The sequence below is a fragment of the Carassius auratus genome, unplaced genomic scaffold (assembly GCF_003368295.1).
Source record: "Carassius auratus strain Wakin unplaced genomic scaffold, ASM336829v1 scaf_tig00217158, whole genome shotgun sequence".
Lineage (NCBI taxonomy): Eukaryota > Metazoa > Chordata > Actinopteri > Cypriniformes > Cyprinidae > Carassius > Carassius auratus.
This window is the reverse complement of record NW_020528922.1, coordinates 25,700-46,939: the sequence shown is the minus strand read 5'-3', so window position 1 is coordinate 46,939 and position 21,240 is coordinate 25,700. Positions and strand designations below refer to the sequence as shown.

The following is a 21,240-nucleotide window of genomic DNA, read 5'->3' as shown; positions in this document are numbered from 1 at the left end:
AAGAACCTCATCACACTGAGGTGCAGTGTACCAACCAGGCTTGAGCAAAGCTTGCAATAGTTTTTGAAACATTTCTCTTGAATTATCTCTGTTTGCACCATGATCACAGGTCAAGGAGCTCAAGTGCCGCACAGCGGGTACATTAGGGGACTTCTCTCCATTATTTTCTTGCAAGTCATGGAAAGGAAGGAGACACATTCTTTTTTGAACAGCTAAATTTTTACAGGATGTTCCTTGTGTTAATGTTCCTTATTTAATAAAAAGCAAGCTAGTAATATCTAGTGTTTTAATAAAATATTCAACACAACCAATATATCACTATTGTATAATTAACACAAAATATTGAATGTTTTAAAATAAATACGATTTAGAATAGAAAGAGGAAGGTAAGATGCTTTAAAAATTAAACTATTACCACCAGCAGTGGCAGAAAATAACAGTCTTTATGAGTGAATCATTGGAGTCACTCTATCAAATGATTCATTCAAAACGCTTATTTAGGAATGAAGAAAATGACGGTCTTCATGAATGGGTCATGAATCGTTTCTCAAATTCATTCAAAAACGAAGATATGAATCAAAAACACAGATTCAGTTGGCAAAGAAACGTCACTGTACTGTATGTTGCTAAGAGAAACGTCTGTTTGGAACTACTGGGTTGGTGAAACAGAGCAAACAGACAACAGTACAATAGCAAACGTGCCTTTATTACGTATATATATTATATACTACCGGCCTCCGCCTCATGTTCACAAGTCTGTGCTGCACTATGAACATGCAATTATTGCTGTGCATCGCGTCAGCATTTCATTTTCACTTCCTATATCGTTCATAAAACAGGTTTGGGAAGTTTGGGTCTGATTTGTCATTGGGATGCAAGACGTTCCAACGATTCTAAATAAAATAGACTTAACAAATCGATAACCTTTTCTCAGGCAAATGCCGTCACGCATGCTGTAATTCAAAACATGCGTATCAAAATAATTACTTTACAATAATATTAACATGCAATTAAATATTACCTGCATACCAGTGAACATTTGCTGCAAACATTCGTGTACTTAATTTCTAGCACCTGCAAACCGCCAACACGAGACTGCGTCATACGTTACAGGGAGCTTAAACAGCGTGAGCTCACGTTTCAAAACTCAGCATCCCTGAACGCAGCGCTTTCTGTTACGTAAATTTTTTCAACCAGTTGTCGGACAATTCTTTAATGATCAAGAAAATTTAAAAATAATAATTTTCAAAGACAACAAAATTTTTTCCAGGACAATCTATGTTTTCTCTCATTTTCCATGTGTTTTTCCAGGACTGGAAGATCTGTCATTAACATTCCAGGATTTCCAGGTTTTCCAGGACGCGTGGGAACCCTGAATGACTTCTATAACCATAGCAATAACCGATAACTGTAAAAGATAATACTACAATGACTATACGATAAACTATTATATAAAGATAACTAACAATACCTACAGCGCTAACTATATAGTGCTAATCATAGCAGTGGAATTGTTCCAGTGTCGTTATGGTGTTACTGCACTTTTAGAGTATAACTGTGTGTTATAGTTATGGTCATAGTTTTGGTGCCTTGTGTGATTGGGTCTTTACGACACACACAGTTCCTGTCAAACACACCTTTGCCGTCCGTGTTCGAATCCTCCTGCAGGTGTCGGATGGACCTGTTAGACACAGAATCATAAAACACATCAGATGACAGTAAATATCATCACATCGGGAGCCTGGCGCACCGATACGCACCAGATGACAGGGAACAGGATGGCTCCACAGCAGATGAGATCCACCAGGAACAGGATCTCCCTCCAGAAAGTGTATTCACTCATGCCCTCCTCCGTCTCCTCGATGATGATATAGGACACGTTAGCCAGAACCTGCAACAAACAAGCTTCAGTCACGGATAACAGCACACCAGGACTACGAGAGAAACGTGTCCAAACACACACCTGCAGAGGAATGATGATCATGAAGATCTTCTTCTCTTTGTCTGACAGGATGTATTTGACGAAAGCAAAGCCGGTGCCGATGAGAGCCAGCGTGATGAACAGAAGAGCCCCCTTCAGCCTGACACACAGAGATCATGCACACTGAAACATACACAGTACAAGCACATCTCTAAGCGTGAGGAACACAAGGAGAGTGAAGGTGTGATACGCACAGGTGTGTGATGTAGTACAGGACGGCCCAACCTTCAATAGGATTCCCCTTAGAGTTGATGAAGTGATAGTTGGTCTGAGCAGAAGACACACAAACACTTGTGAGGATCACAATAACACAGGAACATGTTTCAAATCACCTCTGAACATATCGAATTAAATACTGCTTTTTATTTATATGTAAATCAACACAGAGTTATTGTGTTTTTATATTTACATTGAAGTAGATATATACACATCTAAGTAAATGTATATACAACAGATATATATATATATATATATATATATATATATATCTTGGAGTATCAACAGCATCACAGAACAAACATCCTCTAAAGAAAATTAATATAAATGATTAATTTTCAGATGTTGGTAAGTCAATTTCTGTTGTCATGTCAGCATCGAAGGCTATCTTCATGACAAAAACTGAGCTGGAATAACAAGATTTTAAAACACAAAATAAAACCAAATAAACACAAAAATACCCATGATGATGGCAAGTATATGGAGCCAAAAGAGTCTCAATGAAGATAAATGCACACACTACATTCACATATGCACACATAGGATTCATACATGCACACACATAATTCATAAATACACACACAAAATTTAAAAAGCACAGAAGATTCACAAATGCATACAAAATTCACAAATGCACACAAAATTCAGAAATACACACACAATTCAGAAATGAAAACAACATTTACAAATGCACTCAAGATTCACAAATGCACAGGACAAGATTCAGAAATGTATTTCTGATGCACACACACATATATCTTGATTTACAAACTGCTTGCGGTCTGTGAACTTCACTGCATTTGTGTGTGAATTTTGAGACTCCCCTGACTTGGCTCGACACACAAATGCCTTTTTTTAAACAGGGAATGATCTGCAACCAATCAGATATCTCCCTTGTTTTACCCAATCACAAGAATGCACCCCACGTGGGGGACTGTTTACTTAAAAGCCAATCAGCGAACGACTCACTTTCCTCAGCGAACGATTCACTTTCCTCACGCAGCGAACGACTCACTTTCCTCAGCGAACGATTCACTTTCCTCACGCAGCGAACGACTCACTTACCTCATGCAGCCGGCGACACACACTTTGCGCAGCAGGAGAGTCAATTTCCTCTCGCAGCAAACGATTCACTTTCCTCACGAGTCACGCAGCGAACGACTCACTTTCCTCAGCGAACAATTCACTTTCCTCACGCAGCGAAGTTGAGCAAAGGATTCACTTTCCTCACGCAGCGATCAACTCACTTTCCTCAGCGAACGATTCACTTTCCTCACGCAGCTGGAGAGTCACTTTCCTCTCACGGCGGACCATTGACTCGTAGGGACCGAATATTATAATTAAAGTGACTTCTATATTGCAACCAAAAGAATATTTAGATATATTTAAATATTCAAAAAGGTGTAAAAAATGTTTTTACTTTCATTAAAATAATTTTATTTCAATAAAATGAAATAATTGCCTATTGCAAATTTATGAATCCATAGTTAACTTTTTTTCTGCAGTCACTGGGCTATATGTATTGAGACATTTTTAAATTTATATTTTGTAAAAAATAATTTTAAAAAAACCTGAATTGTAATCAATTAATTGTAATTGTAACATCTGTATTTTCATACAATTTCATAAATAAGTAGGCTATAATATGCCTCACCACAGGCATATCACGCTGTGTGAACACGTTCATGTGATTGGCTTATAAGTAAACAATCCCCCACGTGGGGTGCATTCTTGTGATTGGCTAAAAGAAGGGAGATATCTGATTGGTTGCAGATCATTCCCTGTTTAAAAAAAGGCATCAAATGCAGTGAAGTTCACAGACCGCAAGCAGTTTGTAAATCAAGATATATGTGTGTGTGCATCAAAAATACATTTCTGAATCTTGTCCTGTGCATTTGTGAATCTTGAGTGCATTTGTAAATGTTGTTTGCATTTCTGAATTGTGTGTATTTCTGAATTTTGTGTGCATTTGTGAATTTTGTATGCATTTGTGAATCTTCTGTGCTTTTTAAATTTTTTGTGTGCATTTGTGAATTTTGTGCGCATTTGTGTATCGTGTATGTATTTATGAATTATGTGTTTGCATGTATGAATCCTGTGTGTGCATATGTGAATGTAGTGTGTGCATTTATCTTCATTGAGACTCTTTTGGCTCCATACAAGTATGACCGTGCAATTTTAGTGCAATTCTTCAGAAGTTTTCAAATATTTTCTCCAAGTTCAAAGCTAACACGGTCAACTTTAACAAGTCATGAAGCTATTTTTTAGAAGAGCTAATAAAAATAGCAAAGCACGATTTACACAATTACTAAAACGTGAACTGAAATGAAAATGAAAACTGAATATTAAAATCAACTTTAAAATTACTAGAAACTATGAAAGTATCTCAGCTGTGTGTAGTCGGTGTTTTACTCACACTGTGAAACAGCAGAGACACAGCTTTAGTGTACGCCAGCGCCGCCATCAGCCAGTGGATCTTAAACACACTGTACCTGTCAAACACACACACATCATGAACACCAGCGGTTCCCTCACAGCGACAGGCCCTGTGTGTGTGTGTGTGTGTGTGTACCTGTACTTGAGCAGTGTGTACGTCCACACCCCGGCAGCAATGAAGAAGATGGCAGCCATTGAGATGTAGAGGCGCGGAAGGGGAATCTCAGCCGCTGACAGATAACCACTGGGATTCTTCTCTATGATCTCCACCTAACACACACACAAGGCACTCTTTTAGAGATCTAAGAACATGGTCTGAACTGTACGGCGCAGGTGCACTTAGGGTGGGCCCAAAGTTTAACAATGAGAAAAACAATCGGCGCGGCGGGTTCAAAAGGGTTGTACCCTCTTAATTATGGAAGCATATGGGTAGCATTATTCAATTTGGGATGTAATATGCAAAATGACAATGCAATATGTAAAATGGCAATGCATTTCTGTATTTACATTTACATTTTCCAATACATTTGTGCAACGTTTGGTGCAAAATGAAAATGAAAATTAAATTACATAATTTTCATTTGCCATTTACTACACCAGTTTTAATATGTAAAATTAATATTAATTTTAACGCTTTATAAGTTGCAAAATTAAAATGAAAATGTATTACAGAAATGATTAGATATGTCTAACATGTTAAAGCAAAAACTGTGGCAAAATGATCATTTAAATGCTATTTTTCTTAATTGCATTAACACTCACAGTCAAGACACTTACGATTGCATTTTCATTCGGTGTCCCGCAATGAATGTAGCAAAATTCAATGTGCACATTGAAAATGCATTCCGAGCCGATCACGTGTCCCCGCCCTCGCGCCACGTCAATCGTTGTGTGAACAAGGCGGGGCTTACAGAAGGTCAGAGACTCAAATCTCAAGGACCAGATTCAAATGAGACAAGATGGACAAGACAGTTGGTCCGTGTATGTTTTGATCATTTCGGTTTATGGCTTCAATATTTCATTCGCACTTGTGGGCGGAGCTGAAACGCTGCTTTCATCTGATTGGTGTAATCGCTCCACCTTCAGCTGGGTCTTGTCATTCTTTCAGACAGAATAAGAGTCAGTGCGAGTGAAGCACTATAATGTCTGAAACTACACTCACTGTAAATTAGCATAATATTTGAATCAGATGTATCTGGGCACATAATTCGTGCTGCTGAGACCTGCAAATTATTTCTAGGTCGTAGTATTGTATGAATATTGTCCCACTGATAAAAACAGTGCAAATAGTTCTGTCCCTTTGGATAACAGTGAAGTGGAAATAAATATAGTTAAATATATGAAATAAAATTAAATAGGATTTTTTGGGAAGTTATACAAGCAACACTAGTCAGACGAGTCTGAAGATCTGAGCTGAATTGGGTGAAACATTAAAGTTCTAGTCTGTGTCAATTACTCTCATAATAAATAATAATAATAATGTTACCTGTATTTTTCGGTATAAGTTACATCAGTCCAAAAATACGTCATGACGAGGAAAAAAACATATATAAATCTCACTGGACTGTAAGTCGCATTTATTCAGGACCAAGAGAAAACATTACCGTCTACAGCCGCGAGAGGGCGCTCTGGGGTAGGCTACAGGAGCACTGAGCAGCATAGAGCTAATTTTACTATTTTTATTTAGAAATGTAACTATATTCATTTTTACAATTATTTATTAATGTCACACACACACACACACACACACACACACATACCTAGTGCCTTATGACTTAATAGATGAGAGTGGTAAATGTTACAGACATGGAACTGTTCAGTCTATTGTTGATTTTTATTTCCACTTCACTGTTATCCAAAGGGACAGAACTATTTGCACTGTATTTATCAGTGGGACAATATTCATACAATACTACAACCTAGAAAATAATTTGCAGGTCTCATCAGCACGAATTATGTGCCCAGCTACATCTGATTCAAATATTATGCTAATTAACAGTGAGCGGTGGTTTCAGACATTACAGTGCTTCACTCGCACTGACTCTTATTCTGTCTGAAAGAATGGAAAGACAGAGCTGAAGGCTGTCAGATGAAAACCGCTCCGATTCGACCAATCAGATGAAAGCAGCGTTTCAGCTCCGCCCACAAGTCCGAATGAAATATTGAAGCCATAAACCGAAATGATCAAAACATACACGGACCAACTGTCTTGTCCATCTTGTCTCACTTGAATCCGCTCCTTGAGATTTGAGTCTCTGACCTTCTGTAAGCCCCGCCTTGTTCACACAATGATTGACGTGGCGCGAGGGCGGGGACACGTGATCGGCTCGGAATGCATTTTCAATGTGCACATTGAATTTTGCTACATTCATTGCGGGACACCGAATGAAAATGCAATCGTAAGTGTCTTGACTGTGAGTGTTAATGCATTTAAGAAAAATAGCATTTAAATGATCATTTTGCCACAGTTTTTGCTTTAACATGTTAGACATATCTAATCATTTCTGTAATACATTTTAATTTAAATTTTGCAACTTATAAAGCGTTAAAATTAATATTCATTTTACATATTAAAACTGGTGTAGTAAATGGCAAATGAAAATTATATAATTTAATTTTCATTTTCATTTTGCACCAAACGTTGCACAAATGTATTGGAAAATGTAAATGTAAATACAGAAATGCATTGCCATTTTACATATTGCATTGTCATTTTGCATATTACATCCCGAATTGAATAATGCTACCCATATGCTTCCATACTTAATGAGCCATGGGTGTGTTATGGGTATAACGTCCAATAAACATTGTACCCACACTTCAAATTTAAGGATCTTTCAAGGACTTTTCCAGGTCCAATACCCGCAAATTCAAGGACTTGATGTGGGAACACATTTCGAGTGAGAGCAAGGTTACATATTGCATACATGTGTTATATTATGAGATATATTGTTACAGTTTTCATGACTCAAACACAACTATGCAAAAAAAAAACTTTTTATTTTTATTTTTGGCCATATGACAGAGATCTGATATTCTACTTATTGTATTTCAGTTTTGCATAAAACTGAAGAATATCTGGTACGTCCTATACTGCATTCTTAAATGATCTGACACCAACTTTTGCATGGATTTTATTGAAAAGTGCTTAGGCTCATGAGTCCAAAAGTTTTAAGATGTATGAATATGCTTTTAAGTTTTTCTTGCCTCATCTTAACAAGCAATTCAACATTAATTTCACAGTGTGTCTATGAAACCTGGAGGTATCATTGTAGTAGTTTTGTGAGTGCTTGAACGTCATGTAGGATGACCACATATTACACTGATTCTTGAGAATTTGGATAAAACAGGATTTAATTTAGAAAATAAAAAGTTAGTTAAATTACAAAATCTGAAGGTTTATTATTATAGAACAAGGTTTTGGCTGTTCAGCAATGTCCTGGTGCAACCTCCCCATTTTGTATTTTTTTCATAAAATAGGCGTTTTTCCAGTTATTACTTTGTTTCTGTTGACACCGTCATACACAATATAAATCTAATATTTTTTTTTTTTATTTGGTCCAATATGTATTTAGAGTTTTTAAATAAGTATATGGCATTCTTAGTACACATATATGCTGTTAAATGTTGAATATTCACTTTTGTTAATTTTTTATAATGTTTCACGTGCACTCCTTTAAAAGATCTAACATCATATAACGTTTACTTTAAACTAAATATAAACATTAATGTTTTTTTTTTATTTAACAAACATATTTTTGTATTAAAATAGATGATTTCTTTAATAACTCAACAGCACTGAAGAAACATATTGTAAGCATATTCATTAAAAACAAAAACAACTCCCTCTGACGGTGGTGACACTAATCTGACGGTGGTGACAGTGGCCTCATTACAACATACAATTCCAAAATGTATAACACTCAAGTCAATGGCTTTCTGCTTCCAACTTTATTTAATTATTTTGTCCAAAAAAAAAAACAACAACAATCCTTAACACTGTGATAAACATGTTTCAAGGAATATATGGTACAATTAAGCAATATCTAAAAGTACCATATCCCCATATCATCAATTATAAGAAAATAAGTAAAAAATAAAAATCATAGTAAAAAATAGTCATTACCAGTAGGAATAATGATGCATTACTGACATCATCTTAAACTTTCATCTAGTGCCCCCTACTCATAAAATAATACATTATATTCTTCTGAAAACTGGACTGTAAACTGTATATTGGCCATGAAGAACAGATAACAACAATTGTAACAGCACAGTGGCAAACATTCAATAAGAAACATATAGGTTAAATTAACAAAGTTATCATTAATAAAAGTACCCCTTAATATTCATCATAAGTAAAATAAAAGAAAAAAGAAATCATTACCAGTAGCAATAAGATAGAATTCATCACTGACCTCAAATTTAACTGTTATGTAGTGCCCACTCATAAAATAATGTAATCAAATTATTATGTAAACTAGACTATAAACTGAAATAATAGATGAATAACTATGTCTTACCGTCTCTTTTCCATAAACTGAAATGTTGCAAAATACAGAAAGCATTCCATGGAAATAACACAAAACACATCTGGCACAATAATATTAATAATTCAAATGTGAACTCATGTGAGTATTCCCTGACTGATTTACATCACTCCACCAATCATGTAGCTTTATCAGGAAGTATATGGTGTATATGTTTCTCCTCTATGAAGTCCATGACTTCAGCAGACAGGTTGTAAATCTCCCTTGTCCTGCTTGCACGACCTGGTGATGACGGTTCCACAAGTTTGACCAGAATATGGTCAAATGGTATGAAGCACACATCCTTTCCACCTCCTTTTGGATAGAATCGTGTGTTAGGCCCATGAGGGTGGAAAAACTCCACTTCCACATCTTGATGATGAGCATCCACAGTGACAGCTTTTGCTAACCACCAGTTCTGGTCATAAATGACTGCAAGCCAATCTCTGCAATGAACTACATCAGCAGATAGATCTGTCACTGTCCCATCAGGACCACTGTTGGTCAGTGGTTCTTGCTCCATTGGCTCTTGCTCACTTTCCTCCTGTTCCGTTTCCTCCATCAACATTGCCAAAGGACCTTTCCTCTTTTGCATTGGTATAGGACTGTCATCCTCTACCTGTACCCTGGGTGCATTGGCAGTCAACTGGAATATTGTTGGGCTGAAACACTCGCAGATCTTTGGCTCACTGCAGAAACAGGACAGTGATCTACAGTGGATCTCAGAGTCGTTTCTGTGTGTCGGTGTGACCTGGTGGAGTTTCCTTGTTGCAGGTACAGGTTTTAGTGGTTGAGAAAGGAGTGAATCATATGGCTGCATGTCAGCTTCAGTAATGATATAGAGCTTAGTGCTGCAGAGGCTTCTGCCAACCATCTCATGGAAGATGTTCCCGTTCACAATGTCATTCCCCCGCAGTATAAGGCTGTCTGCAGTCCTTTTCACAGTTCCTCCAATCCCGTCTGGGGCTCCCTTCCCATGTGAGGTGGGGAAGAAGTTCCAGGTTGTTCTCTTGAAACCTAGAGTTGGAGGGACAGTGCAGAGGAGAGAAAAGTTCTGCTTGTTCTTGTATTGCTTGCTGGGGCCGTCTGACCAAAAGTGAATAGTATCAACTTTTGGAAACTTTAAATGAATATCTGTCAGGACTGGTTCCATGTGAGTCCAAATTGCAGATGCATCTTGTCGTTTGGACTCTGATACTGTGCAAAAGCCTGTCTTCTGTTCTTTTGTATAGTACATGCCAGTGTGCAGGTTGAGCTGTGGGAGGTTCTGTCCAAAATGGCATGACTGTACCTCAGTACTATACTTGCATTTCCACACCTCAGAAAAGTCCACATGCACAATTACTGTGCTATCATTACACTTCTCGATCATGCTCCTGTACTCTCTGGTCTGGTTCTGAACTGAGCACACGTGTTGTTGTTTCTGTCTTCAGTTTGTCTTCATATTGTTGGATAAGCTCTCCCAGTGTGCCACTGTGCATCACACGTCTTGTGTTGAAGTGGAGCCCATCTGCTGTTTGATCCTGAACTCGTTCCCATTGCTGCCATTCAACATTGGTCTGGTCTTGCCGTGGTGTGGGAAGTGTATGTTTGTGGAGACACCGGGTGCAGGAGGGCAGAAGACATGCCTCGCTTGTCTGTAAACTGCAGACAAGTTGAAAACTATCCTCCAGTTTGCTAGACTTGACGACACCATTTTCTCTTAGGACTTCAAGCATCAGCTTAGCGTTGTCATGGTACTGACATTGGCATGTCTTACGATCGGACGGTCTTGGTGCTGTGACATAGAATGGACGTAAGGCACAGAAGGATGAATAACTGAGCTTCACTATTGGTTCCTTCTTGGTGAACTCCTTGTGGAGGTCCAATACTGTATCAGTCAGAATCATTCTCTGATGCTTTAATTTATTGCGTGTAATTGTGTCCTGTTTGTCAGTTGTCATTCGTGGTGCATTATGGTAGAAATCCTGAACCTTATGAGTAATTGTTTGAATGTATGCAGGTTTTTTATCAGAAAGCCTCCTCTTCCGCAGTGTGTTATATGTTATGCCAAATTGCCTTGTCTGGTGAATGAGCCGATATTTTTTTAGAACCTTGCCCGACAGAGTCAAGTTATTGTGGGCAGACTTGTTTTGTTTCAATTCATGAATGAGTGCGTTGTGGAACAGCAGAGTTTTCTTGATGGAGGAGTTTTTGAGTTGGCTTCCCCGCAGCAGCTGCTCTGTTTTTTTTCTTGGTGATTCTTGTGTTTTTTTATTCCAAGCTTGTTCTCGTACCCAACGCTTTTTCATTTTGTTTCTATCCTTCATTACCTCTTAAAGTTTATTCCTCATAGCTTTCATCTCTCTTGAGTATCTTGCTCTTGTTTTCTTTCTTTCCCTTTCACCTGCTATAGCCTGTCTACTCCGAGCTGGCTTGTGTATGGCCTGATCCACTGGACTGTCTGGGGGAGTTTTGGGGGATCTGAGCTCTTTCTCTTGCGTTCTCTTGATACTTGTTGTCTACGTTTCCAAGCCTTTCTTTGACTTCTCTTTTCCCTTTCATTCAAATCATTTATATTTTTTACTTTCCCTTTCTCCACCCTCTTCTTCCATCTTTGCCTTTCTGTTCTGAGGTATTCCTCCTTTAACTCTGCCTCACTGTGTATTTTCTCTCTCCTCTTTTTTTGATATTCCCTGTTTCTTCTCCTTCTCTCCTCCACAGATAGCTTCTGCCTAGCCATAACTTCCTAAAATACATTACAGGTCATATTGGTATTTATTGTGATCAACAATTATATTATATGCCTCCGTTGAGGACCATTTGGAGGATTTCGTCACCACCGTCAGACAGAAAACCTGACGGTGGTGACGTCTGATGGTGGTGACAAAAACCTACTCTTTCACATGATATGCATGAGTTGTTCACATTAGCCATCTAGTTTCCCCTCTGTTGCTAGCTACCTCAGACCTCTTCTTAAAAAGTATACATTTATGTCATAATCTAATCTAATATTTTTTATACAAAGTAGACGGTGTTGACATGTTATGGTTGTGACAGTAGCAGTGTCCAAAAATATGAACAAGTTTAAGAGAAAATAGCCAACTTACAGGAGCTTGGTTGATCTTGATGCATGCAGTAGAGCTGAAGGTTTGGAAATGGGGTCCTCGGGAATGTAGTCAACCTTGTAGTTGCCTGATTTTATTGCTTTTTATAAATATCTGACGGTGGTGACGAATATGTGGGACACAATTTAAGCAACCACAAAATAGTAGTAAATATTGTTCAAAACTCACTGTTTGTAGTTTTTAATACATATTACAATGTACTCTTTCACGTGGTAAAGATATTATTCAATTCAATTATTACTTTTTGTTTTTTTTAATCAAGTTGAAATGATTACCTCCTATCCGAGGACAGCTGATTTTGTGGGCAATGGGCCAGCATATAATCATTAAATAAAAAAATTTAAAATTAAACCTATAAAAAAACCTTACATATTTGCAAAGGAGCCCCTGATTATAACCTTGATTCTTTTTATGCATGAAAATGTTATACATTTCCAACAGAATTAGCACTTTTCTTAGTGGGACATGTTTTTGCCAAAGTTTCAAGAATCAGTGATTAGTTTTCCAAAAAGAGGACAGTGGATGTGGGCGGGGGTGTGGTGGGTTGGTGGTTAATATGGAAATTACCTAAAAAAAGATATTTTAAAGTTACTGCTATGCATACTGATCATAACAACAGCTAAAAAGCTTCCTACCAGTGGCCCTACTTCACAAAACTTAACATCTAGCACAGTTTTATCAGGCAGAATGAAAAATGTTTCGATACAAGCATTTCAGTCAAATGTAACTTTAGCAACATTTCAAACCTTTAAACCATGGGGAATATCAAACCATTAACAGTTTAAAAGTAGCCATAGGAAGAAAGAACAAAACGCAGACTTGACAACCCTGCATTCAACACAATCTGCAGGAGTCAGATTTGACTGATCATGGGTTGGGGAGAGAGAAATGGCTGACAGACAATGCAATATTACAACACAAAGTACCTGTACCACGTGGGAAACACTTAATGTAACGCATAAATGCGTGTAACTAATGTAAATTAAGCAAGGTAGTACACATAGGCCATGAAGTGTTGGCGAAATAACACATTGGCGAACCAGTGGGTAATCCATGGTATAGTGCTTAAATGGTATAAGTCCTTTCTTTCAAACAGAACCTGTTTCTTTACTTTGTGGGGTTCCACAGGGGTCGATTCTCGGCCCGATTCGGTTTTCTTTGTATATGTTACCCCTTGGATCAATTTTTCTTTGCTGGACTGTTTACAAGATTAAGCTATGGCTGTCCTTAAACTTTTTAAATCTGAATGAAGACAAAACTGAAGTTTAATTTTTTATCTGATTTGGGCAGTTTAGACCCTTTTTGTAAGTCAGTAGTGTGGAATATAGGAGTTCTTTTTGATAGTGATCTCAAGTTTGATAAACATATTTATTCTGTGGTTATATCATGTTTTTATCACTTGAGATTAATAGCCAAGGTGAAACCATTTTTGTCCATGCATGATTTAGAAAAAGTAATTCATGCCTTTGTATTCACAAGGTTAGATTACTCCAGCTCATTAATTGTTGGCATAAATCATTGCATTACCGCTTACAACTGGTTTAAAATGCTACAACGAGGTTTTTGACAGGTTCTGATAAGAAAGATCATATTACCGATTCCCTATAGAATTAATTGTAAAAAAAAATTGATTTGGTCTATAAATCATTACATAGTAGGGCTCTACTGTACTTGGTGGAACTGATTGAGAAAAATGAGGCAAAACGATCTCTAAGGTCAGCTGTCCAGAACTAAACACTGAAGTAGAGATCAAGCTTTTGTAGCGATCGCTCTGAAACTCTGGAATGAATCACCGTTTTCTCTCAGATCAGCTCCCACATTAAGTGTTTTTAAACACAAGCTTAAAGAACATTTCCTTGCATTAGCATTTAACGGGGTACAGACATTACTCTGTATATTGAAATTGTGGAGTTTATTTCACTGTCATTTTATGTTTTGATTCTGTTTTATTATGTGTTTACTTATTTTACAGCACTTTGGTCAATGGTGGGTTGTGTAAAAGTGCTCAATCAATAAATAAAAATTAAAGAAAGATAATGATTAGATGATATTGAACTGAATCATTTAAACGGTTGATTCATTCAGAAAAAAAAAAAAAACAGCGTTATGTTTCCCAGAGAGACACAACGGTGTTTGAATTTTTTTTTTTTGTCAAAATAGGCAATATGGCGTCTAAAGCATAAGTCTCTTAATTAACCTGAACTGTCGTAAAAAAAAAAAATCAATATAACATTTGTAATTATGTTTTTTTTTGGAGAGTAAATAACAGCACTCTTCATGTGAAACTGATTAACTATATGAAGTTGTATAGATGTATACATTTTCTGCTCTCATATCTTGAATTAGTGATTATTCTAAATGTATTTTAATGGACTGAATCAGGCAGTGAAAGAACACACTGGATGTGACGATGATAACTGCGTCGGGCTGACACTAATGAAGAACACTTTGCAGCGGGTGTAGAGAGGGCCACAGAGTTTGATGCTGATCATGTGACCCGCGGCTCTGAGCCGGTCAGATGTGTCTGCACACTCACGTGGAGAGCGTATGGACTCAGCGTCTTGCCGTTGTGGCAGTTGTGGAAGTCCAGGTTGTAGAGGCCCTGCGAGCTCGCACTCATCGTGAGACGGAACTGAGCGGGAGAGAGAAGACAGGACAGGTTTGACATCAGTCACTGGTCTGTGTAACACTGTGTGTGTGTGTGTGTGTGTGGGCTCTCACCCTGAAGTTGTAGGAATCACCTTCTTGCTGCAGCTCCAGCCACTTCCCGTCAAATCTCTCCACCTGACGGGAACACGGTTCAAGAAGCAATGACAAAAACAGCTGCACACAAGAGTCATGAAACACCAGACTGCTTCCTCTCAGATTTGTGCTGCACGTCACTGAAGACAAATGTTTGCATCCTTTCAGTTTAATTATTGGAGAAAACGGATTAAATATTTTTGTCTTCCGTGTTTAAGATCTACACTGTGTTGACTATATCTCTCCGATGATGTGTTGGTATCTCATAATTACTAAGATGATAGACTGCATGTTCTTATCATACCAAAAGACGCTTTGCATAAATATTCACAACAGCACGAGCTGATGTCACTTTGACAGACACTTCAGATGCTGAGATCACACACATTACCTGAGAGAAATGATCAAAGGAGAGCGTTTGTTTCTGCTTTGTAAGAGTTCGGCACCAAAATATATGTTTGTGATGAGAAGTGCAAACGTCTGTGCATTCATTAGTGTTTTTAACTATGGGAGTGAAATGAAACGCTCTGAACACTAAACTGTGGTGACAGCAAACCAGTGCGGAAACAGTGGGATTCATGACCCTTTACACAAGCTTTAAAATCAGATTTAACAAACACACGGGTCTGTACCTTCTGGCTAACGGTGCTGCTGACAGCCGGCGTCTCTTTGGCCTTATATTCTGAATTCTCTTTCTGTTTCGTTGTCTGATCAACACTCGGCTCTTCTGGCTTCTCAGCCTCGTTATTTTCTCTTTTGGTCCTCTCTGAGAAACACAGACACCATCAACAGCCTTCAAACACACACACACACACACACACACACACACACACACACGCAGTTCTTTTACCTTTCTCTCCATCGAGTCTGGACTCCAGCGTGAAGTTATAATGACCAAAGTGCCTCACTTGGACTCTGCACACATCCACCATCACAGTTACCAGTTCATCATCACAGTAGCTAACACTTTATTTTACAGTGTCTTGTTACATATACCTACTACTAGAATAACAAACATGATGCATAATTACATGTAAGTAGCCCTTATCCTAACCCTACGGCAAAAACATGTAGTTAATTCATTTTTCTGTAATAGAATTGAAATGTAGAATAAATACACTGTAAATAGGACACCTTAAAGTAAAGTGCATCCAAATACTCCTGTACATGTTATCATTACAGTTATCAATAAAGTGTAACCTCACAGTATAAAATGTGTCACGTTCATAATGATGTGTCAGGCTTTATTCATTCAGTGATGGAGAAGCTAAAACCCAAACAAAACTGTAGTTAAAATCATTTTTTGAAGTTAATAACCAGCTCAGACAAGCGACCCCGGGGTCACGATGGGCCGGTGTGTTTCTCCTCACCGCTGGACAGGACTCACCCGAGACGCTTGGTGTCCATGATGAAGAGGATGAGCTCAGTGTCATTCTTACTGTTCTTCAGCTTACACTCCTGTCCATCCTCCTGTAGAGAAACACACACACACACACACACACACACACGTCAGGAACACGAGATGAACTCAGGACAGAGAGAAGAGACACAGACACTCACGGTGTTGGACAGGATACCACTCACTCGAGACCAGGACAGACTGAAGCCCACCTGCAACACAAGACCACAGCAGCTGATGAATCACACACTCTCACACACACTCTCGTTCTCACACACACACACTCACTCACCGTCCCGGGGTCACTCTTCTCCTGGGGCAGTCTCAGAGACAGCAGGTGGACGTCCAGATAGCCATCCGGAAAATAACCGAATGAGTTCAAGTGGACCACAGACCGCGTCTCATTCTGAGAGAGAGAGAGAGAGAGAGAGAAAAGAGAGGGAGAGAGAAGAGAGAGAGAGAGAAAAGAGAGGGAGAGAGAAGAGAGAGAAGGGAGAGAGAGAGAAGTGAGGCGCTCAGCATGAAGAGTTCATTATGTGTCAACATATGTACATATGAGAATCCCTAAATAATTCAGTTTATGACAGAGTCGCTACACAAGAGAAAGAAATGATAGAAACCATCAGATAAATGTGACCCTGGAGCACAAAAACACTCATAAGGGTCTTTTATTTATTTATTTATTGAGATTTAGGCCATAAAATAATCGTTCCATTGATGTATGGTTTGTTAGGAGAAGATACAAATATTTAATGCATATTACTAATCAAAAATGAAGTTCAGATATATTTACGGTAGGAAATTCACTAAATATCTTCATGGAACATGGTCTTTACTTAATATCCTAATGATTTTTGGCATAAAAGAAAAAGCTATAATTTTGACGCATACAATGTATTGTTACTTATATACCTCAGCTACTGAAGACAGGTACATGTGTGTAAATAAAACCCATAACCCTTGTCAAAAAATCCTATTGGAATTTCACTTTGTCCTATTGGATCCTACTGGATTCTTAGAATCCTATTGGACATTCTGATTAATTTTAATGGAATTTCACTTTGTCCTGTAAGATCCTACTGGATTCTTAGAATCCTATTGGACATTCTGATTGATTTTAATGGAATTTCACTTTGTCCTGTAAGATTTTACTGGATTCTTAGAATCCTATTGGACATTCTGGTTGATTTTAATGGAATTTCACTTTGTCCTATTGGATCTTACTGGACTCTTGGAATCCTATTGGACATTCTGAATGATTTTAATGGAATTTCACTTTGTCCTGTAGGATTTTATTTGATGTTTAGAATCTTATTGGACATTGTGTTTAATTGAATGGGATTTAATTTTTTCATGTAATCTTTTATTGATTTGTATTGGACATTGTGATTTTTTTTATGGAAATTCACTTTGTCCTGTAGGATCTTATTTGATTCTGTTAATTACTTTTTTAAGTGTAACTTTACTTGTTTAGATTAGCACTGTGTGTGTGTGTGTGTGTGTGTGTGTGTGTGTGTGTGTGTACTTGTAACCCATAAAAATGCAGCCTACATATACACAAATATATATTTTTTTAATTCATAATACAGTAAGGCAAATATTTTAAATGATATAATATCCGAATAAGTTAAATTGTATTACATTTGACTAAGAATTCATAGAAACAGAAACATCTACAATGGTTGTGTCGTGACGCTTCCCCTTTAAGAAATCCGAATGTAGTGCGCGTGACACTCCAGCGTGCATAATTTGAACGGTAACGGTCAGGCGAGGAAGCTGAGAAATCGAGTGATTAACGTTGTTTAACTCGTTAAAAGTTTATTGAAAGACGCGTAAAAGGAAGAAATAATGATACTTATATGAGCTGCATCCCAAACGAACCATTTTGGGTGAAGTAATTATATCTGTTGGTGAGTTGTTGATCTAACGTTAGTTACTGTATCTGCTGATTAGTACAGGAGTCTGCCATTAACGTTACATAGCAAAAGCTAATTTAACAACTGATATTAATGAAATATTAATGTATGCCATTTATAATAAAATGTAATTGTATAAAACACTGAAGTAGCGAGTACAGAATGCCTGCCACCATTTTGAGCGTTTTGAATTGTGCTTTACAGTTTTGTGTAGCGCTTTATTTGTATTAATGGATTAATATGTTCTGTTGTGCAGGTCAGGTTTTATGTTCCAGTTAAAAAGTTTGACATGAGACCGTTCTCCCGTGATATGAGTGTGAACATGAAGACACGCATGACAATAGATGGCGAGCCTTTGTCAGCTGAAGGACCTGTTACATTGCCTAGTAACCAGTTGACTATATGCATGGTAATTCCGCATAAAGATAAGCCAATACTCGTAAACTTCCGGTAAAACTGATTTAATGTTGTGGTTTATACAGGTACAGAAACATCTCCTGCCTAATTCTTGTCAGAAAAAAAACTTCCATCTTCATAATTAATGATAGCATAACAATAATGATAGATGATGGCATTCACATACAGTTTTATGTTATTTAACAACACATAATTGTATATGCCAAGCCTAGTATTCCCAGGCGATTACCTAGACACGTAACTACATTGAAATGCTGAAAACTAAACACTATAGTAACTGTTTATAGGCCAGTGGTTCTCAAAATTTTAAACCAATTATATGCATTAAAATTCAGTAGCGTAGTAGGCCTAACTATTATTATATTTACTGTTGTCAGCCACTTTAACATTGTTAATATACATTTTGAACATTAACATTAACACTACACTGTGCTTACAAACAGGTAAATAAAAAAATAAAAAAAAAACTGAAATAATGATTAAATAAAAATGTGTTGTACCTAAAAGTTAAATAAAAACTGTGTTGGACTTAATCTTCATTTGAGTTAGTTATTTTTGCATTTAAGTTCAAAAGTATTGTGCTTTAACATTAATTTATAATTAAATTAGTGATTCAGCTAGAGGGTCTTGTAGCACACTTTGAGAACCACTGGTTTAGGTGTAGGCTAACATTAGTGATGCTATCTCCCAAATTACATCACAATGCTCTGATTACCTTCTTACTTAGTCATGAACATTTTTTAAACCCTTATAATATTTACCCGCTCAACTCTGTAGCTGTGCAGTAAAATTCACTTTAAAGATTTTGAGTCCAAATTTGTGTATTTTTTTCCGTACTGAAGTATAAATTATAGCAAGTGCAGGAATCAAAAAGTCTCATATCATTTAATAAAAATAAAAGAAATGTCCCAACGCTAACAGTGTATAAGGGAGAATTATTTAAATAATTAACTAGTTAACTACAAATTAAATAAGTTAAATATTAATGGTATAACAATTAAATAATGCATTAAATATTTTTTTTTATTTTCAGATTTAATTTAGTAAATCATTTTTTTTTATTTTATCTTAACTGTAAAAGCTGCTAAATATATTCAGTTAACAAAGACTTGTTACTGTTGTAGTTTTGTTAATCTGAATTTAGTTCAAATCACATAATGAATTTGAATTTGGCTTGTCTTCCGTTATTTCTGTCAATCGAAGCAATGAGTCCAGAACAATTTAGCAGAATTACCTGCGTAATATTTAACACTAAAAACATTTAATGGTAAATGTGGACGTTTCATCCTCTTAGATAAATAAAGTTTTTCTTCAAATTGTGAATAGATTTTATTAGAGAAGCTGAGAAAAGGCCTCTCCCCTTAAAGCACAGTACAACTGACTGTAAATGACTGAGCTGGCTTATCTAAAACCAGGAAGTAATCTTGCATATGTTCAATTGACAGAGCATTAGTGATTGCTTGGGAATATATTTGATACAATATTTTTATTTTCGTTTTTTTTTTTTTTCTGTTTTTACATTACACACTAATAGTACTTTATTACATTAAATGAACAGTTTAAATTCCCTTTGAGGTGTATTATAATGATTTACAATATCAAATTCTACATATTTTTTAATGTTTTATTGTTCTGTGTTGTGATGTGATTGTATTTGCTATTATTATTATTGTTACAGTAAAGTGTTATTTTCATATTCAACTTCTGGTCTCTTGTATACACTTTATATGTTCCTCCTCACTCTAGATATGTTCCTCCCTTTGGGTCTAGAACTGGTTTAGTGTATATTTACATTGGAAGCACAAGTGCTACATATTGTGTGTGTGTGTGATCAATCCATTATCAGGGCCTTAGAAATTTTTCGTACTAATGCTGTATGCTGCACAAATCACCGCTCATGTTTTTTACAATGTTACTTAAGGTCATGCAACATACAATAAACAATGTCTACATCAGGGTGAGTTTAGGCAAACTGCAAGTACTATTTGTCCATAAAACAAATACAATGGAAAAGTGTACCTTTTTAGAATAACAAAAAAAAATCCCATATAAACAGTCACCCAACTGGATCCCATTAAAATCCTATAGGACTGATCCTACAGGATATTTATGTCTTGTCCTACAAGACTATTCCTATCAGAATCCTATAGGAACGGTTCCAAAATATGATAGAAAATCCAATTAGAATCCTGTACAGTTTTCTTATTGGAATCCTTTAGGATTTTTTGACAAGGGACAGACCTTGAGTGTGAGCTGGTGGATCCTCGCGCTGATCTCTGACGCCATCAGGATGAAGATCACCACACTCACCAGAGACTTCATCATCATCATCCTCCTCCTCCTCACACGCTGTGTGCCGATCACTGAGCCGTCAACAATCAATCTGTCTGCCAGAGGGTCGACACTCACTCATTGGATCGCCAGTTTGTTTCCAAACTCTTCCAGGTGAACCTCCACTTCCGGGACGCGTGAGCGAATACCATAGACAGTAAAAGAA

General features: G+C 37.1%; 1 protein-coding gene across 3 annotated transcripts; it reads right to left on the bottom strand.

The window, feature by feature from the left end:
* Positions 1-434: 434 nt before the first annotated feature.
* LOC113100072 (protein GPR108-like) lies at positions 435-21,219 on the bottom strand. 3 transcript variants are annotated; one of them, XM_026264941.1, is made up of 15 exons: positions 20,985-21,219; positions 16,703-16,816; positions 16,572-16,622; positions 16,399-16,481; positions 15,862-15,926; positions 15,644-15,777; positions 14,991-15,053; positions 14,806-14,901; positions 4,770-4,903; positions 4,614-4,689; positions 2,176-2,249; positions 1,964-2,081; positions 1,761-1,891; positions 1,638-1,681; positions 435-1,408 (listed from the first exon to the last, which is right to left on the bottom strand). In XM_026264941.1, exons 1-15 carry the CDS (start codon positions 21,072-21,074, stop codon positions 1,329-1,331), a joined length of 1,353 nt encoding a protein of 450 aa, XP_026120726.1. In that variant the 5' UTR covers positions 21,075-21,219; the 3' UTR covers positions 435-1,328. The 3 variants fall into 3 exon arrangements, with proteins under 3 accessions (XP_026120726.1, XP_026120725.1, XP_026120724.1); XM_026264940.1 differs by lacking the exon at positions 435-1,408 and having other exon boundaries at positions 1,485-1,681; positions 4,770-4,897; positions 14,800-14,901; XM_026264939.1 differs by lacking the exon at positions 435-1,408 and having other exon boundaries at positions 1,488-1,681.
* Positions 21,220-21,240: the final 21 nt, after the last annotated feature.